At 42.4% G+C, this 17,144-nt stretch overlaps 1 protein-coding gene across 1 annotated transcript in view; it reads right to left on the reverse strand.

Moving 5' to 3' along the window:
* Nucleotides 1–17,144, reverse strand: part of NEK10 (NIMA related kinase 10) — a 2,768,076-nt gene that overhangs the window by 2,265,340 nt on the left and 485,592 nt on the right. Inside the window, exons 9-11 of the mRNA XM_069648774.1 lie at nt 11,287–11,354; nt 9,701–9,780; nt 6,925–7,011 (exon numbers count right to left, since the gene is read on the reverse strand). Coding sequence (XP_069504875.1) covers nt 6,925–7,011; nt 9,701–9,780; nt 11,287–11,354 — 235 coding nt within the window. The remainder of the gene's footprint in view (nt 1–6,924; nt 7,012–9,700; nt 9,781–11,286; nt 11,355–17,144) is intronic.

The following is a 17,144-nucleotide window of genomic DNA, read 5'->3' on the forward strand; positions in this document are numbered from 1 at the left end:
CAATCTTCACACGGCCGTAAGTTAGTGAAAACAAGCCTTTTTCAGCCAGGATTTTCACCTGTTGTGCCCGAGTATTCAGGCCTTCGGTAGCACGATCTTCCAGCCTCTCAGACATCCTCGATGCAGATATATTTATGCAGGATATTGAGGAGGAGCAGGAGCTCCGAAATCAAGCGGCCATCTTGGTCGTGCACAACAGCGCCCCCCAGAGAAACCATTCTGAAACATTCCAGGGAGAGAGGAATCATAGAAGGCGACAATTCCAAAATTGCCATCTATCCTGATTATACTCCACTGTACAAAGGGCGAGAAACTCATTTGTCCCAATTAAAGCCAGGCTCCGACAACTAAACTTTAAATACATGTTACTTTACCCATCAAGATTGAAAGTCATCTTCAAAGGTTGTGCGATATTCCTAGAGACTCCAGCAGCTGCCAATATGTGGATGGAGCACAATAACCTGGCAGACGCCAAGGATGCACCCCCCCAAGAACACTGAAGTGAAAACACAGAGAAACACAGAGAAAGGGCGGCCACCCGCACTCCCAGGGCTAACAAAATGTAACCACAAGCCACGTACATCATTTTCAAATCGGATTGCTAAATGGATATGGCCCTCGCTCGGCTTCCCATTGAGGACACAGCACAACCCCACGAACAGACCAGTACAGACCAGTTGCCGGTACGACCCCACTCGTGCCTGAAACCCGAGATGGGTTTAGACGGTGTGAGAGCGCCTGACCAGGGCAAGAAAAATGTAGTCGCTGGCGCACCTGTTTTATTTATGTTAATTGTTCTGTTTGTTACACTGTCTTCAGACTACAAAAACCAGAGAGGTGCAGAGTAGGACACCTTCATGATCCAAAACCAAAAAGACTTGGGAACCTAAAGGAGAGACCTATCAGCTGGAAGTGGCGACCAACCCGAACACCGATGGGGACCGAAATAATAAAGCCATCGCAGCTATACAATGGCAACACAACTTAACGTGATGACATGGAATGTGAGGGGGATGGGCTCGTACCTACGAAGAAATCAGATTCACTCCTACCTCCGCAGAAAGAAAGTCTTGATCGCAATGCTCCAGGAGACCCACCTCACGAAAGAAGCCATGTCCAAACTATCCGAACGATGGAGCGGACTTGGAAGAGGAGCGCCTTACTCCAAATACGCATGGGGAGTCTTCACATGGGTGAACCCCAACGTACCTTTCCAACTACAGAGACTATCAGAGGCCGACAAGGAGGGCAGGTACCTAATAATGTGGGGAACAATTGAACACATTAAAATATGCTTGGTGAACTCCTACTTTCCACAGCATGGTATACCCGCCCACTTTAACACACTGTATGCAAAAATAGCCCACCACTGAGAAGGGACCTTCATATTGGGAGGCGACTTCAATTGTGTTAGAGACGGAGCCACCAACAGATCCGATCCGCCACAACAACCAAACAACGCCTCCTCACAAGTGCTGAACAACACAATTGAACACCTGAACCTGATAGTTGTTTGGAGAGAACACCACCCCACGGAAAGAAGCTATTCTTATTACTCATCCCGCATAACGTACACACGAGGATTGACTATCTGTTCATCGACAGGGAACAACTTCCGCTAGCAGAGTCCACAGTATACCTAGACAGGTCGATCTCTGATCACTCACCCCTACTCATGCAGTGGAAACTCAGGGGGCCTAGACCGCCGATCCCAATGTGGAGAATGCCCACTACAGCGCTCACTGACTATGAGTTCAGAGAGGACCTCGGTAACAAGCTGGAGGAATACATAGACATCAATAAAGGCACTGTGGCCAGCTGGGGCACGTTATGGGAAGCTATGAAAGTTGTGACACGAGGAGAATCGATAGCAGGAGTGGGTGGTCTACGGAAGCAACTGAAAAGAGAACTAGAGGAAAAGGAGGAAGAAATAACACACCTGGAAGCCAACACTGATGGCACAGCAGAGACGGAGACGAAACTGAAAGAAATCAGAGAAGAATGCCAATCAGCCTGGGAAAGACTATCCAAGTTTGACTTAACAACATACACTGCAAGGGCACACAAAGAAGCTGACAAGCCAGGTAGATTACTGGCTTGGCTGTGTAAGCGGGAACACCCAAGACACCTACCAACCGAAATCATAGACACAAGTGGAACAATGCACACGACGCAACAAGAGATCAATAACACATTTGCGGAATTCTACTCCAAACTATATGCCCACAACAAACAGGTACCCAAGGAAGAAATCAGGGCCACCCTAAAAGAAATAGGGCTCCCGAAACTGACCACCGAACAAAGGGAGGCACTAGACGAAGAGATAACTTCGAAAGACGTGACAGAAGCAATCAGATCACTCGCCACGTGTAAAGCCCCCGGCAGCGACAGCCTTCCACCAGAATTCTACAAAGCCTATGAAGCAACCCTAACCCCGATATTGCACGAGGTAATCCTTGAGGTATATGAGACAGGGATCTTGCCCAACACCATGAAGGAAACTATCATAATCCCTATGCTCAAACCAAACAAACCAGCCAACGAATATGATTCCTATCGCCCACTAGCGATGTTGAACTACGATAGTAAGATCTTAACTACCATACTGGCCAAAAGGCTTGCAAGGGTGGTGGGAACCCTAATTCCTAGACGCAACACCACAGCTAACCTGAGGAGGCTTCAACACATCATGGAGGAAACCCTCACAAGAGATGAAGACCTGGCAGTACTCTCGCTCGATGCCATCAAGGCCTTCGACTCCATATTTTGGGAATGGCTGGTCGAAGTCCTACGAGAGTTTGGTTTCGGAGAATGCTTTGGGAGATGGGTTAAGGTACTGTATAACGCACCTGTGGCCAGAGTGAAAACTGGGGGCACGATGTCAAAACCATGGGCGATACACAGAGGTACCATGCAAGGATGCCCGCTATCACCAATGTTATACATCCTAGGACTCAAGCCGATAGCTATTTACTTCAGAAAACAGTACTTTGATGCTGGGATAAAACTAGGCAGCGAACACTCTATAATATCACTGTACGCTGATAACGTCCTCCTATAACTGAAAGACCTGCAAACCAACGCACAGGTTGCACTAGACATTCTTGACAATTATGCACGCTACTCGGGGATTCGATTCGGCAAGCAGAAATCCTGTGCATTTCCACTGGCCAGACTCAGGGGCTCGGAGGAAACTGACCTACCTGAAATCGGAATAAAGTGGCAGCCTGAAATGTTCCCATACTTGGGGGTCAATAGAAAGCACATGCCAGAGCTTACGCATGAATACAACACAGAGGTTGTAATGAGAGGGCTGCGTAAATCCATGAAATTTTGGTCTAAGCTCTCACTCTCGATGATGGGCAGAGCATCTATTATCAAAATGATAGTCCTCCCACGATTCCTATACTACTTTGTAAACATTTGCCACTACATTAGACCGCCCTTCTTCAGGAAACTAGAGGTACTAATTAAGGACTTCCTATGGGGACCGACCAGGCATAAACTTCCCCTAACAATCCTCACACTACCATGCAAAGAAGGAGGGATTGAACTCCCCGACCTCCAGATGTACTACTTGGAGTCGCAGCTCAACCACGTGACGAGATGGCTTCCAGACGAACCAACAGCCGAGACTGAATTACTGCGACAATCATCATCTTCACTGTTTCCTAAGGAAATACTATGGAACCCAATGATCCAAACGCAAGATACCCCTATGATCGCAAAACTAGGCAGGCAGATATGGTCCAAAATCTGCTCAACGCTGCACTCAAAACACCCCTATTCACCCAATAGCCCCATATTGGTGGACGCGTGCAAAACCCTCAACGACCTCCCAGTGATGAGAAGCTGGGAAAGAGTTGGGATCTACACATGGGGAGACATGTTTGAGGACGGCAAATTCAGGGACTTCGAATCATTACAGGTACTGGAAGGACTCCCAAGAGGCCAGTTCTTGTGGTACCAACGAGTCAAGCACATTGCTAAGAAGAAATGGAACGAATGGCCTGAGGAACCCATCCCAAACCCGCTCCTACAGGAGATGCACAACCTCACAGGCGGTTGGAAACCGGTGGCCCGGCTGTACAGCCAACTGACGGACAGACCCAACCTCCGAAGTGCATCACTAAAAGAAAAATGGGAAATGGACTTGGAAGTGACGCTGACCTAGGAAGAGTGGGAGAGAGCATTACTTTATCCCAAGGAAGTGTCCAGGAATATCAGATTTAGGAAAATACAACTAAACAGCCTACATAGGACCTACATGACCCCACAGAGAGTGGCCAGCTTCAACAAGCAGGCCACCTCAAAATGCCCCTGGTGCGGCAATGACCACGCAGACATGATCCACATGTTCTGGACCTGCCGCAAGACGATGAACTTCTGGATCAAAGTAAAACAAACCTGCACTGACGCTGGGCTAACCAGATACAGCTGGGTCCCGGAAGAGTGCCTACAAGGCACACACCCCAGAGTAAGCAAGTATAAACACATCGTCAAACTGATGGATATGTCCTGCATCCTCGCAAAGAGAACTATTCACAATGGCATAGAAATCGCCAGGGGGCCGGAGACACAAACGCTAGATCAGAGAGTTGGAGAGATGGACAGAAGCTGAAACCAAAGCCTGGCAGGAAGGGTCCACCGAAGGGGAAGAAGGCATTAATGACACGCTAGAATCGTGGAAAGCTCTCCTGAGGGATATACACTTCACTGCCGACCACAAGCCCCCCTGATTCACACACCCCTTCCAATAAGATCGTGGAAATATATAACCAAACCATCTGTGGTAACCTCCACAGGATCTCCCAATACCCAAACTACCAGTCCTCAACGCCCTCCGCCTACACTGAAGAACAGATACAACACAATATAGTCTGAAGACAGTTCCCGTTAATTGTTTCTTACGTTGTTATATGTTATCTGTTATTAGTTGTATGAAAAAGAAAAAGACATTTTTCTATGCCTAAAGCCTATTACATGATATGACCGAATTGTATGCCTATAAGCAAATGACAATAAAATACTGAATGATGTCCATCCCTTGATGTTGTCATTAGGGTCTTGGAAGCCAAGGTTAAAATCGCCTAGTAAGATAATTTGCAATTTAGTTTTGGTGTTGTCAGCAAGGATGTGTGAAATGTCTTCTGCAAAAGAAGATATAGGTCCAGGAGGCCTCTAAATAAGGTGCAGTGTGATGGTTTGGTTGGGTGATGTGGCTAGTTTCACTGAAAGTAGCTCGGCTGACGTGATCTGTTGGGTGGGAGTGATACAGAGATTAATTGAATTTTTATGTATGAAGGCAATGCCACCTCCTTTGGTTTAACTGGTGTTGCGATCGCTTCTAATGATGGTATATCCTGTGGGGATAGCCAATGAAAGAAGTGGTCCTGAGGCTGCATGGAGCCAGGTTTCCGTGATGGCGATAAAGTCGAGGTTGTGTGTAGTGATCAGATCAGCCATGTCGAGCGCATGAGCAGTGAGAGACCTGGCATTAATCAGGGCACCTTTGATCACGGTTTTTTGGGGGGTAGATATACTAGTATCAGGTTTGATGTTCTTGGTGACAGTAGGTATTATGGTGGCAGGGGCCATTGCAGTTTGTACTATCAAGTTTGCATGTGTGGTATGACATGGGTGGCACTGGGTGACATGTGGGAATCTAGAGCCAGGTCTGAGGTTCCTAGTATGTACGGTACATGGTTGATTAGGGGTGGGTTTAGTGGAAAAGTGTTCTAACCAGAGGGCTGGTGCATTGAGGTAAGGGTTAGCAGTCGGTAGTGAAGGGGACAGTGCTGGAATATAGTGGGCCTGCGAAAAACTGGGCAGGGCATGGATGTGCAGTTGTCCTTTCAGATTAGGAGGCATGATGACCCCTAAGTAGGTATCGTGCAATATGATATGGAGGAGCAGGGGGTGCAGAATTAAAAGCATTGAATTGCTAAGTAAGGCCAAGAAATAGTGCATACACATAATGCAGTGTATTACAGAGTCTAGAAGAGACGACACTGAATGTAGTGTGTAGGAATGGCAGTGTAGTACTGAGTTCAACCAAGGCAGTGAGTAATGCTAGGTAACAGATCTAAATAAATGCAAGAGTGTTAGGCGGCAGATCTAGATACATGAACGCTAGGCAACAGATCTAAGTACATGAGTATTATGATTTGTTTAAAATTTGTGATGTTGCTATTTTAAAAATGGTGTGGTCCTGCCATTCAAATGAGTTCTCTTTTATTGCAAATGTAGTCCCTTTTCATTATTTATTTTCATTTTGTTATCCATTTACATGAAATATAAATATATATTTGTACCTCTTGATTTTAACTTTGTTACTTTGGGTTACTGTTTTACATAGAAACAGATTACTCAGACACGGTTGTAAATTAAACATTATCCACGCGTCAAAGAATTCCAGAAGTGAAGGATGATTTGAAAAGAACTGGTTGATTTTCTCTAGTGTTTCTTAGTGTTCCTCCATTTCTCCTTTCACATTTTAGCCATCCCTTTCTGACTATCAGACCTCATGGACACAAAAAAATAACTCCATCTGTAAGTACGTGTCAGCAGTACAAATCATACCACTACCCACACCCTCTCCAAACATTAGAACATGTAAAAGAGGGATGGTTTAAATGTATCGAAGTATATTCAGTCAAATGAGTTTTAAGGAGGGCAAAAAAGAAAAATATATTAACAGAGGGCAAATCAACATCCCCAAATAATGGAAGCTACCTTTTTACAATTAGAGAAATTAGCGATTTAGATGCTTCTATTTTTATGCTCAAAATTACAGAACAAGAAAAGTACACCAGATAAGGTTTGCTGATATTTTGCGGAAAAGCAACCTGTTCTTGGAAATCTCCTTGAGAAGGATATAAACAGGAGATTTTTGACTTTTCCCCATATTAAATCACTACGTACCTTTTAGAAAGCAAGTCATACTCATGTAGTATCATCATCAGATTTTCTACGATGGACAGCTCGCTAATCGCCTCCCTACATTGGGAACTGGAAATTAAAATAAAAAACACAACAGTTTTACTGATCTGCAAACTTATACTTTAGGATCTCTCCCCACCCCCAACATCGTTTTTTGAGGCCATACTATTCTACTTAATTTGAAATGCAACCTTCGACGTATTGTCCACAACCACTAATTTAATGTAACTATAAAACAGTGGCAACCTTTGCTCATCGGCCACCAATATGTACCAAGCTCTCTGTGGATAAGATCTCTTCAACAGATTTGATCTTAGGTTATTCTCTCCCTGTCCAACAAAGGAGTTTATCTTTTGTTATGTCAATTCAACATACTATATTTATTCAAGCATTTTCATATTTCTCAATAACACATACATATTATGTTAAACCTTATGTTCACCTTTAACAAAGAATGTTACCCAATTTTCAGTTGGTATTCTAAAAACGAATTCCAATATGTTATGATTGGTGCGGAAAGGAAGAATGCCACCTTTTATCTTTCCTCAGTATAAAGCTTTTCATTTCCAAATTATAAGGCCTATGAGGGGTGAAAGAAAAACAATAGAAAAACAAGCTACCGGCCAACAACTGTGGTTGGAAAGGCTCCACTCGTTAAATACAGGGCAAATTAGCAAGTGCAACATCTAAGACCAGTGTGCTTCTTTAGGTCAATTTGACTATAATGTTATTATCATTATTTAAATAATAATTAGTCTACCGATTTTTACAACATTGTCTTCTTCCCCATACACAGCCTAAAGTCGGCATTATAACTGCTTTGGAAGCACCCTAAAAGCTGTTAGAGTAAGGTAGAGAAAATTAATATTTGCAAGAAAGCTATATTGTAAGAGAATAACGCTATCAGTTGGTTTGCTACAAGGTTTTAAGGAAATGAAGCCCTTCCATAATCTCAGTAAGGAGTGAGAAAATGTATAACGCACATGTAATGCAAGTTTCACATGTGGTACGACTTTTGAAAACAAATCAATTTCCAGAGTGATTATCCTACAACCATAATGGCATCCTACCCAAGACCTTCTCTGATGATGATATCTCATTATAGATAAATCCAGGGTCCTAGTGAATGTCATTTTCTTTTCCTGCTCTTTTGATCTCTGGGGAGACATCCTCGGGGTTGACTTTATTTTTCCACTTCACTATTATCTGAGGGTTGAGGGGGTTGCTACTGCGATAGCAATAACAAACCAATAGAAATAATAGAAGAAGTGGCAATGGCTGGGCCATTTCCTCTTGGGAGGTAGAGCAGTAGTAGTTAAATCAGCATCTGCTTAGGATCATTAAAATAGATAATGAGGGTATTCGTAGAGCAGATCATCATGTAAATATAAGAGATTCATACTCGTAGTAATAGCAGTATTGACATTTCTGAATTTTGGGGTGGGGTATCGGTCTTACGGGACAGCAGACTAAGAGTAGGAAGTCGAACATGTTGGTGTCTAGTTTCTCTGCTTTTTAAGACAGAGTGATTTGTAATCGCAGATCTATGCAATGGCTATGGATTTGTTTTAGCAATCTTTGTTTGGATAATAAAAAATATAAAAAGCACATGGCAGAAAAAGAACATTAAAAAGACATACAAACATTTAACAAAATCATGTACAAATATGTTGTAAACATGTTTTAGATCTTGTACACTCAGTAACAGTTTAAAACAACTAATTTGATTTGACTTGCTGTATTTGTATGGCGCTCCTAACCAATCGAGGTATCCGGGCGCATCAAATGTTAACAAAACAGAGAGCAAAGTATGGCGAGAAAAAAATAACTAATGCAGGAGCACCAGAATATATATTTAAAAAGAGCCAACAAACAACACAGTGTTCAGTTTGCTGTTGAACATAACTCAGTTGGAGCAGAGTTCCAAATATTTCTTGCCTGAACTGCAGGGACGATATTCCAAGCAGGGTAGAGTGGTACACAAGGTGGGGGATGTTTTCCAAACAGGAGTTTTGGGAAATGTTAATTTGGAGTGAGTGTGAACATTTAAAAAACAATGTTTCCTTAACGGAAGTTGTATCAGGAGGCTGGTGTCATCCCATTTTAAGATGGTGGGAACTTCCCTCAACATTGATTGGTTGATGGTTCAGTGTGAGGCAGCTTGGAATGTTATGAAGAATTCTAAAAAGCCTTTAATTCAAGACATGAACTAAGTAGGTCACAGCAAACCATAGCTCCAGATAAACTAAGTATTAGGAGAGTAGAAGCAGAGTTAAAGAGAGACACCATAGGAGAAGACTACTCTTCAGACCCAGCAAGTCAAGAACAACATAATATAAGTGAACACTGTTTAATACATTTCTTCTGAGTAACGCATAACTAAAATGCTGAAAAAGTATTGTGAACTGTAAATAGTTGAGTTCAGTAGCAAATAACATTTGGATTGAGTATTTGCGTAAATGAAAATAATACTGCAGTGGTGTCAGGAGTTATTGATTTCAATATTTGTCAAATGCCTCTATTCAGAAATACAGGCTTTATTACCCTACCAGTAAAATACAATTGAAAATGTGGAATGTTCCAGCATCAACTGGCCAATAAAATATTGTCACAGTTTATCAAAATCGCCACATGCACAACACTGCCTTTGGTTTCTCCTTACTCAGCTCACCAATTTAAATACTATGCACAGAATCTAATAATGACACAGGATTGTGAGCTTCTGAAAAGTAACACAAAGCACATTATTACTGCTTACCTTTCTGCTAAACTGGTAAGTGCCAGGAGTGCACCGACTAGTACATTGTTGTCTCTGGCAGCCAGCATCTTCACCAAAGTCTGGGGGTAAAATCATATTGATATTATATGAAACAAAGATAAATATTTAGTGTTTATTGTGTACTGTCCTTTAGATAAGATAATATTTTCAAACAAATAACAAAAATAAAAATCAAACATTTTTTTCAAAGAATGTTTTATCAAGCAATAGAGAGTGAGTGCATTGAGTGAGTGAGTGATAGGGTCAGGGGCTAGTGGAATGAGTGATTAGGTGGATGATATGAGTGAAGGAGTTCTAGTGTGTGAGTGGGACTAATCAGTGAGTTGAGTAGTGTGATGAAGTTCCCTGCCTTTACATTGGGGCAGATAGCTGGTTGACCCTTTTTCTCAAATTTTCATGAGCCACAGTATACAAATGACTGAGTATAATCCATGAAAAAGATCAATTTAGAAAGACAGCACTGAGACTGATCTTTCTAAATCGATCTGTCACACCCTTCACCGCACATAAGGGCACGCAGGGACTGAAAGGCGCAGCTGGACCCGAAGACAGAAGCCACAGCGTGAGAGGTGTTTGTCTGTGTGTCTGTTGAGGAGAATGTTTGTTGTATGGAGGGAGGAGAACAGGGGCGGGGGAGAAGGTAAATTAAGTGTGTTTATGAGGTGGTCAAGGAGGAGTGTTGTTTCACGGAAGAGAGGGAGCAGGTGGCGAGTAAGGTGTAAGTACATGTTTGTGTGTGTGTGCAGAGAAGGGTGATGGGTAGGAGTGTTTGTTTATGATGATATCAGTGTATCCTAACACTAATGTAGTAAAAGCTCAGAGTACCTACAAATGATGGGAGTTTGAATTGGCTTGATTGATTCAAAGCATTTGGAGTTGAAACTTTCAATAATTTGAAAGATTCTAACCATGATTCAAAGAGCTGGAACAGATAAGTTTACCCGTTGGCTTGACCCAGTTAAAATGTGTAATTTTTTTACAATTTATTTTTGTTTCATTTAATTATATTTCATTTAATTCTAGTTTTAGGCTTTTATTCAGAATGCAATCGATTCATTGTCATTCAAACTAGTAGTTACTTACTGTTTGAATTAGTTCAACCCGATTTGAATTACAAATTAAACAAATCAATTATTTTAAGGCTCGGTTTGGGTTCCCTTACAAGTCAGGCTTATGGGCTTTGACTGATTCAAAGAGATACCACAGGCAGAATGAGGTTTGAATCTGCAGCACTAGACTTAAGAGTGCATTTGAAAATCAGCTGTGAAGTCAAAGGAAATGCACAAATAGGTTCACCTGTAACTTTTCCGAAGATAAGCATAGAGATACCAGACTGTACAAAACAAATCCCATCTTACAGTTCAAACATAACTTCCAAGCAGTCATTAATATGAGGCAAGATCAATCGTCACAGTCTAGTCTAGCCCTTTAATTGACGTAATCACTCCACAATAAGTTGAGAATGCCTTTACCCTTCAAGTACACAATTAGACTTGGCAGTAGTTGACATGAACAAATAATAACAGACAAGAAGGTACATTTAACAAAGGTTACAGCTCACATACCTTGTGTGCCCCACTTGCAATCACCCATCCTCTTTGGTCTGTAACAGCCGATAGTTTTTGGAAAATATCTGTAAAGTAGTAAATGTATGTGAGTGGGACACCATTGGCACAAAAGGTTAATTAGAACAATCAAGCATGAACAACTGGAGCATTACTTGCATTCTAGCAAATCAATGTATTCTACAATATGTCATAGATAAATGGCAGTGTGAGGAAGCCACTTTCGGTCTCTGTGATACATAAGAATTACTTCAACTTAATAAAGAGTAAGTCAGTTTGCATGCAATGTTTATTACTGATTTATGGCTCACAACCGCAGTCACTTCAGAGTGATAAGAGGAACAGTTATTGGAAAAGCCAATCGATCTGGCAAATTGCCATTATCAATGCTTAGTTTAAAAAATGTGGCACCACATAATTGGACAACCATGACTTCAAAGACTCCCTTCAACTAAAGGGTGCCTGTGAATAGATCAGCCATATAGTACCCCACTACTGAGGATTGGATTTGAATACAGCATACACCTTGCTTGAACCAAGAGTCTCTCTAATTCATTTTCATTTATTGTTTTCGTGGCATTCTCAAATGTCATTGAGGTTGGGGCATTGGAACTAGAGAAGACTGGAGATTATATCACTCCACTTTCTAGAGTTAGGGGTCAAGACAAGGAGGACTTATCCCCTCACTTTCTGGAGAAGAGATGCACGGTTTTCTTACACAAGCCGCTGTCCCAAAGATAAGGGTTCATCATAACAGTTCAAATTGGCCCCTACAGCCGTTGAAATGCAGAGGCTATGCTGCTGCTGTCCTGCCAATTAGCAGATATCCAATTATCAGTGAGATGGACACAGGCAGTGGGGTCTTTGGAGTTTTCAAATTGTCCTTCCCTTAATTTTATATTACGTTTCTGTATTCACAATGAGCAGGCTGCTTATTTTTACTTGGGAGAGGTTGGGTATAGGCCTGGTTATTAAAGGCATTAGTAACCTCTTACAAAGAGAGTTCCAATGGAGCTAGCTGGTTCTGTTCCACAGGTCCCATCACCACCCTGTTGGGAGGCAGATGAATACATAATTCGTAGCTTCTGCCCCTCCCTGGTCCCATACCACACTGGTGAGAAACATTACTAATTGAGACAACTGTACAGCCCTTATCATAGGCAGGGACAGCAGGATGTGGAGATAATTTAAGCTGAAGATGATAAAAACAATCAAGCTCCCATTGCAACAATAACAAGCGCATGCATTAGACATGAAGCAAACATGCCCTCCACATGAAGAACATGTACACTAGGTATTATATGCATTTATACATGAAGAATACTACCATAACCAATTTATAAATTGAATGCAACATGAACAATGTACTAATATAACTCGCTAACACAGAAACAATAGAGTAATTGGGAAGCCACCTTCTTAAAAATGGAAGCTGCAGCATGCTTTTAAATTAGCATAGCCTCAGGATGTCGGGAAAACTGAAAAAGCTGAATACATAGAAATAAAGATCTGTGCAGAGCTCAGACGGTAGCTGGCAAATAGTGCTAAGTTTAAAGTGAAATATCAGTTGGATAGCTCAGCGGCAACAATCTTGCCTTGGAAGCAAAATGAGATGGAGCAAAACAGGTTCGATCCCCAGATCCGCGCTTAGAAACCTCTGGGTATTAAGCGCGTTATAAATAAACTATCATATCATAAGGGAGGATGCGAACAGCGGAACAAAGGTACGAGATAGCAGTTCTCAAGCAGGATACTCCCAGATTAATCAAAGTGTGATAAGAATACAACCATCTTTGGGCCTCATCAGGGGTTGGGCTGTATCTCGGTGCTAATATGCGCCGGGATACCGCTCAACGCTATTAGCGAAACCGCAACTCTGTCTGGTGCAATTTGCCCAGGAGCCTTGGTTGCAGTGGGGAGGTAAATCCCCATTCCCATTGGGTCCAGCTCAATTAGCGCTGCGCTAATAGCACGGAAACGGGTGGAAAGGGGAGATGATTTCGCTGGAGGTAGAACCCCCACTTTCCGTCCAACTCGAGATTGGGCGGAGTGGTAAATGTGGCGGTAATTGCGTTACCCCACATTTTACTGCTCCGCCCAACTTGTGATGAGGCCCTTTGTTAGCCAGGTGCAGTAACAAAGTGGGCTTGGTTCAACAACGTGGACTTGGTTGTCATAATGACTGCCTCCACAACAAACTCACACTCTCCCTTGAGATTCAGTCTGGGATGACCGATGCTGGACTTCACGCCACTTTTCACCAAGGTAAGCATATATGCGTTGACCTGCCGCTCTACCAACAGAGCACTGCAAGCCACACTCACATTCTTTATTCACAGATACATTGAGCGGGATTGAATCTGCACACTCCTGTAAGGTTGCGCGTTACTCTATGTGCCCAAGCCATGAGCATAGCGACTCTCTTAAAAGAAAAAAGGAATAAAAGGTACCATCGTTCTTCTAAATGATAGGGCCCCTGATTTTTAATATACTGCAATTGGATCAATTGTAGCGTGCAAGGCAGATGAGGATAGCTCGTATACACAAGTCCTAATGGACCTCCCCCTTCACTTTCGCTCCCTATACTTTAGAATTCACAGCAAGTGTCTAGGCGAGGCTCGGGACGTGTTGTCCACACTGCTTGGAGATGTTATTTATGGAACTACCCCATTTATCCAAAATGGGGTGAGTACTCCCCGGGAATTCTAAGAATAGGCAGAAGTGACACAATTGGGTGCACCCTCTAGGTTGCCACTTACACTAGGTCATTTGTTCTATTGTCTGCTTCTGCCTAGGGTTTTCTCCATCTGCCCTGAGAAAGGCGTTTCACTGACAACTCGCTGTCACCCGCCAAAACGTGTTGCAGGACCCCACTAACATTATCGGGGCCCTCAAATCAGATTGTGATAAGCTCTATCATGTAGGCAGACCTACGAGTGGGTACAGGCAGACCCAAGAGTGGATATAGGACACTAACCCACACAGGGATGATGTATATTCTCTGTTGGATTGACTCAGAAATCGATAAAAGACATCAGTCCTCACAGAGATGACGTATACCATCAGAGGCCTCTGTTTGAAAAGATTTCAAATATAATCTTGTGCAATAACCAATGTGCTATAATTAAATGGACAAATCACGTAGTCCATGGAATTTTCATTTTGATATATGAAACAGAGCATTGTTTTTGTTGTGAACAACTTAGGTTTAGCTTATTGAATGATTTGTCAATGAATAATCACCTTTTAATTTTGAACTGTCTGCACCTTTACTCATGCTGATACTTATGTCTTGTCGTTTGTGTCCGCATTTACTTAGCCTTGGGTACTCCGCCCTGTTTTAGTTTGCTTGGAACCTCTTCCTCTTTTGTTGCAACTTACCTCTTTCATTCTTGTATATTTTCCCTTGAATATTTTCATACACATTATGTAACCTTTATGTTAACGTATTGCATTTGTCTCAAACCTCTCAACTTTTCAGCAATGAGTTAATAAAGCACATGCAAAAATAGTTTTGCCAAATTTCCTTCTAGCATTATTTGTTATTTTTCAATACCAAATGCCTTTGAGGCATTTCTCTTCTACTTACTAGTAATCTCATGTCCAGTGCCTTCCTGTTTCATTGCTACCCAGCGAGATACCCTTTTAAGATACACGTGACTAATAAAAATTAATTTTTTCATTGATTATGAATAATTAAATACAGCAGGGTATTGTTTGGAGATGCCTTGTAATAGATTACCCCTGGCACCACTGTTCACTAGGGCTAGCCTCTATACATTTTTGCAGTAACAAAGTAAGCCAACAGACTCCATGAAGACTCAAGAGTGTCCTTGGTCGAAACAGAAAACACGACACACAAGTTAATATTAGCCAAAACCTCAATAAATTGATTATAATTCCATTTCATACACGTCTTCTAGCATGTACCTATAATTGCAGAACATGGACTATTCATTAGAAGCCAACATAGATAGAACACCTGCAGTACTCCCTAAAAGCACACACTGACACAAACTACTACACAAGGTCAAATTCAAAGAGATTGCCTGGTCTCATGGCCTGAGAATGAGGTATTTTAACTTCTTTAATTGAACAAAAGAAAGCCCATGGGCTTCTCTCCCCCTACTCTCCGCCTGGCTCCTATCTTGAAAACCGATCAAGGGTCCAAGGTTGGTTAGCAAGGAGCCAACTTATCAAAACCCTTAGAGTCATATCACCCATTGAGTATTATGCCAACCAATTATTCATTGTAGAAATTATGTATTTTTACTTTTATCAATAAAGGGATGTTCCAGGTGGAGCCACCAGATATATCCAGGTTTTATTTTAATGGTAATAAATCTGGATTTTGGCTTGCACTTTGTCTACTCCGTCATTGAGTTTGGTTTGGACTGACTCCAGTTCCTCTGGGTCTGTTTGGGACTTTTTGGGACCACCTTAACATATGGCAGCAGAGGAAGGTCGGCTAAGTGTTGTGTCAGATTGTCAAGGGATCCGGCTAAGTGTCGTGTCAGATTGTCAAGGGATCCCCACTGTGCCCCTGGGACAGCGGGGGTGACCTGTGGAGAGTGGAAGCACACACAACAGAGAAGGGTCTACACGAGCCCCTTTAGAGAAAAGTCCTGTCTGCTCGCCGGTGGTTTCCTGTAGGGCATGGAGGGTTGCAGGCTGATTGGGGAGACTCGACACCAAAGACCTTCAGCAGATCTTCGGATGTAAGTATGAAATAGGCATGGCAAAACAAAGGGAAGGGATTTTTGTAAATTGGGGATTGTAAATAAATAAAGAGATTAAGGAAAGAAAAAGAGCTATTTTCCGACAAGGGTTGGAAAAGATCACGTGGTAAACCTTGTTACAGGGCAGTAATCAATAAGTCGGATACCGCATGGAGACTTAGAGGACAGCAGTATTGTATTTTACTGTGCAGTGATCGCTGGCGCCAGCCTCCTGGTGTAAGAAAACTTAGGCTTTGTAGAAGTGGATTTTTGTGTATTTGTGGAGGACGTTAAGTGGTGGTGTGGACCAAGGACTGTGATGTGGTTTGGGAGCAGCGAGGTGGGGCTGCTTGGAGCATGACTGGTGTTTTGTGGTGCCACTCAGAATGGATTTGGGGGAGCAACAAGGTGGGGCTGCTCAGAGCATTTGTGGCATTCTGTGGTGCCACTCAGAAGAAATGGAGTGACGCAGGAGGCGTGGTCTCAGAGAGAGACGCAGAAGTATTAATTTGTGGAGAAGTATTGTTGGGGAGGGGAGTGAAAAGGAGTGAAAAAAGGTGAGTGAGAAATGAAATAGTTTGGTTAAGTATTGGTAGGTTGCCTGTGAATGCTTACAATAGGGGGCACTCCAATCATTCATTTATGTAAGTTATTGCCCCGATATAAGGACACAATTATTAAGTACCACACAGAGTGGGTTAAAGATACAGCGGGCAAGATGCTTATGCCCTGGCCACAAGAAGACACTCATTCGAAGACAATACTGTAAAACATGTTTACCTATTTACATGCTGCATATAAGGTAAAAATAGTTGCAGAACAGGCTATGTATACTGGAACTATTGAAAATGTTATAGTGGAGCCAGATACATAGTAATGGATGCTTAATCAGTATGACCAAGGCAATATGACACTCCTCCTCCTCTTCCCCAGAGTGATGAGCAGTTCTTGTGGCACAGGGATTATACCCATTACACGTATTAAAAGCAGCAGCAGGATATACTAACCCCATATGTGCACCTCCCACATATAGCAGTGAAGACATTACCAGTGGAGAGAAAATAAGTAAACAGAGACCAGTGTCCACACACATAGAATATGATGAGCGCTGCAACTTGCAAGCAAGGTTAACAGAAACCG

The sequence above is a fragment of the Ambystoma mexicanum genome, chromosome 2q (assembly GCF_040938575.1).
Source record: "Ambystoma mexicanum isolate Mex_15411 chromosome 2q, UKY_AmexF1_1, whole genome shotgun sequence".
NCBI classification, from domain to species: domain Eukaryota; kingdom Metazoa; phylum Chordata; class Amphibia; order Caudata; family Ambystomatidae; genus Ambystoma; species Ambystoma mexicanum.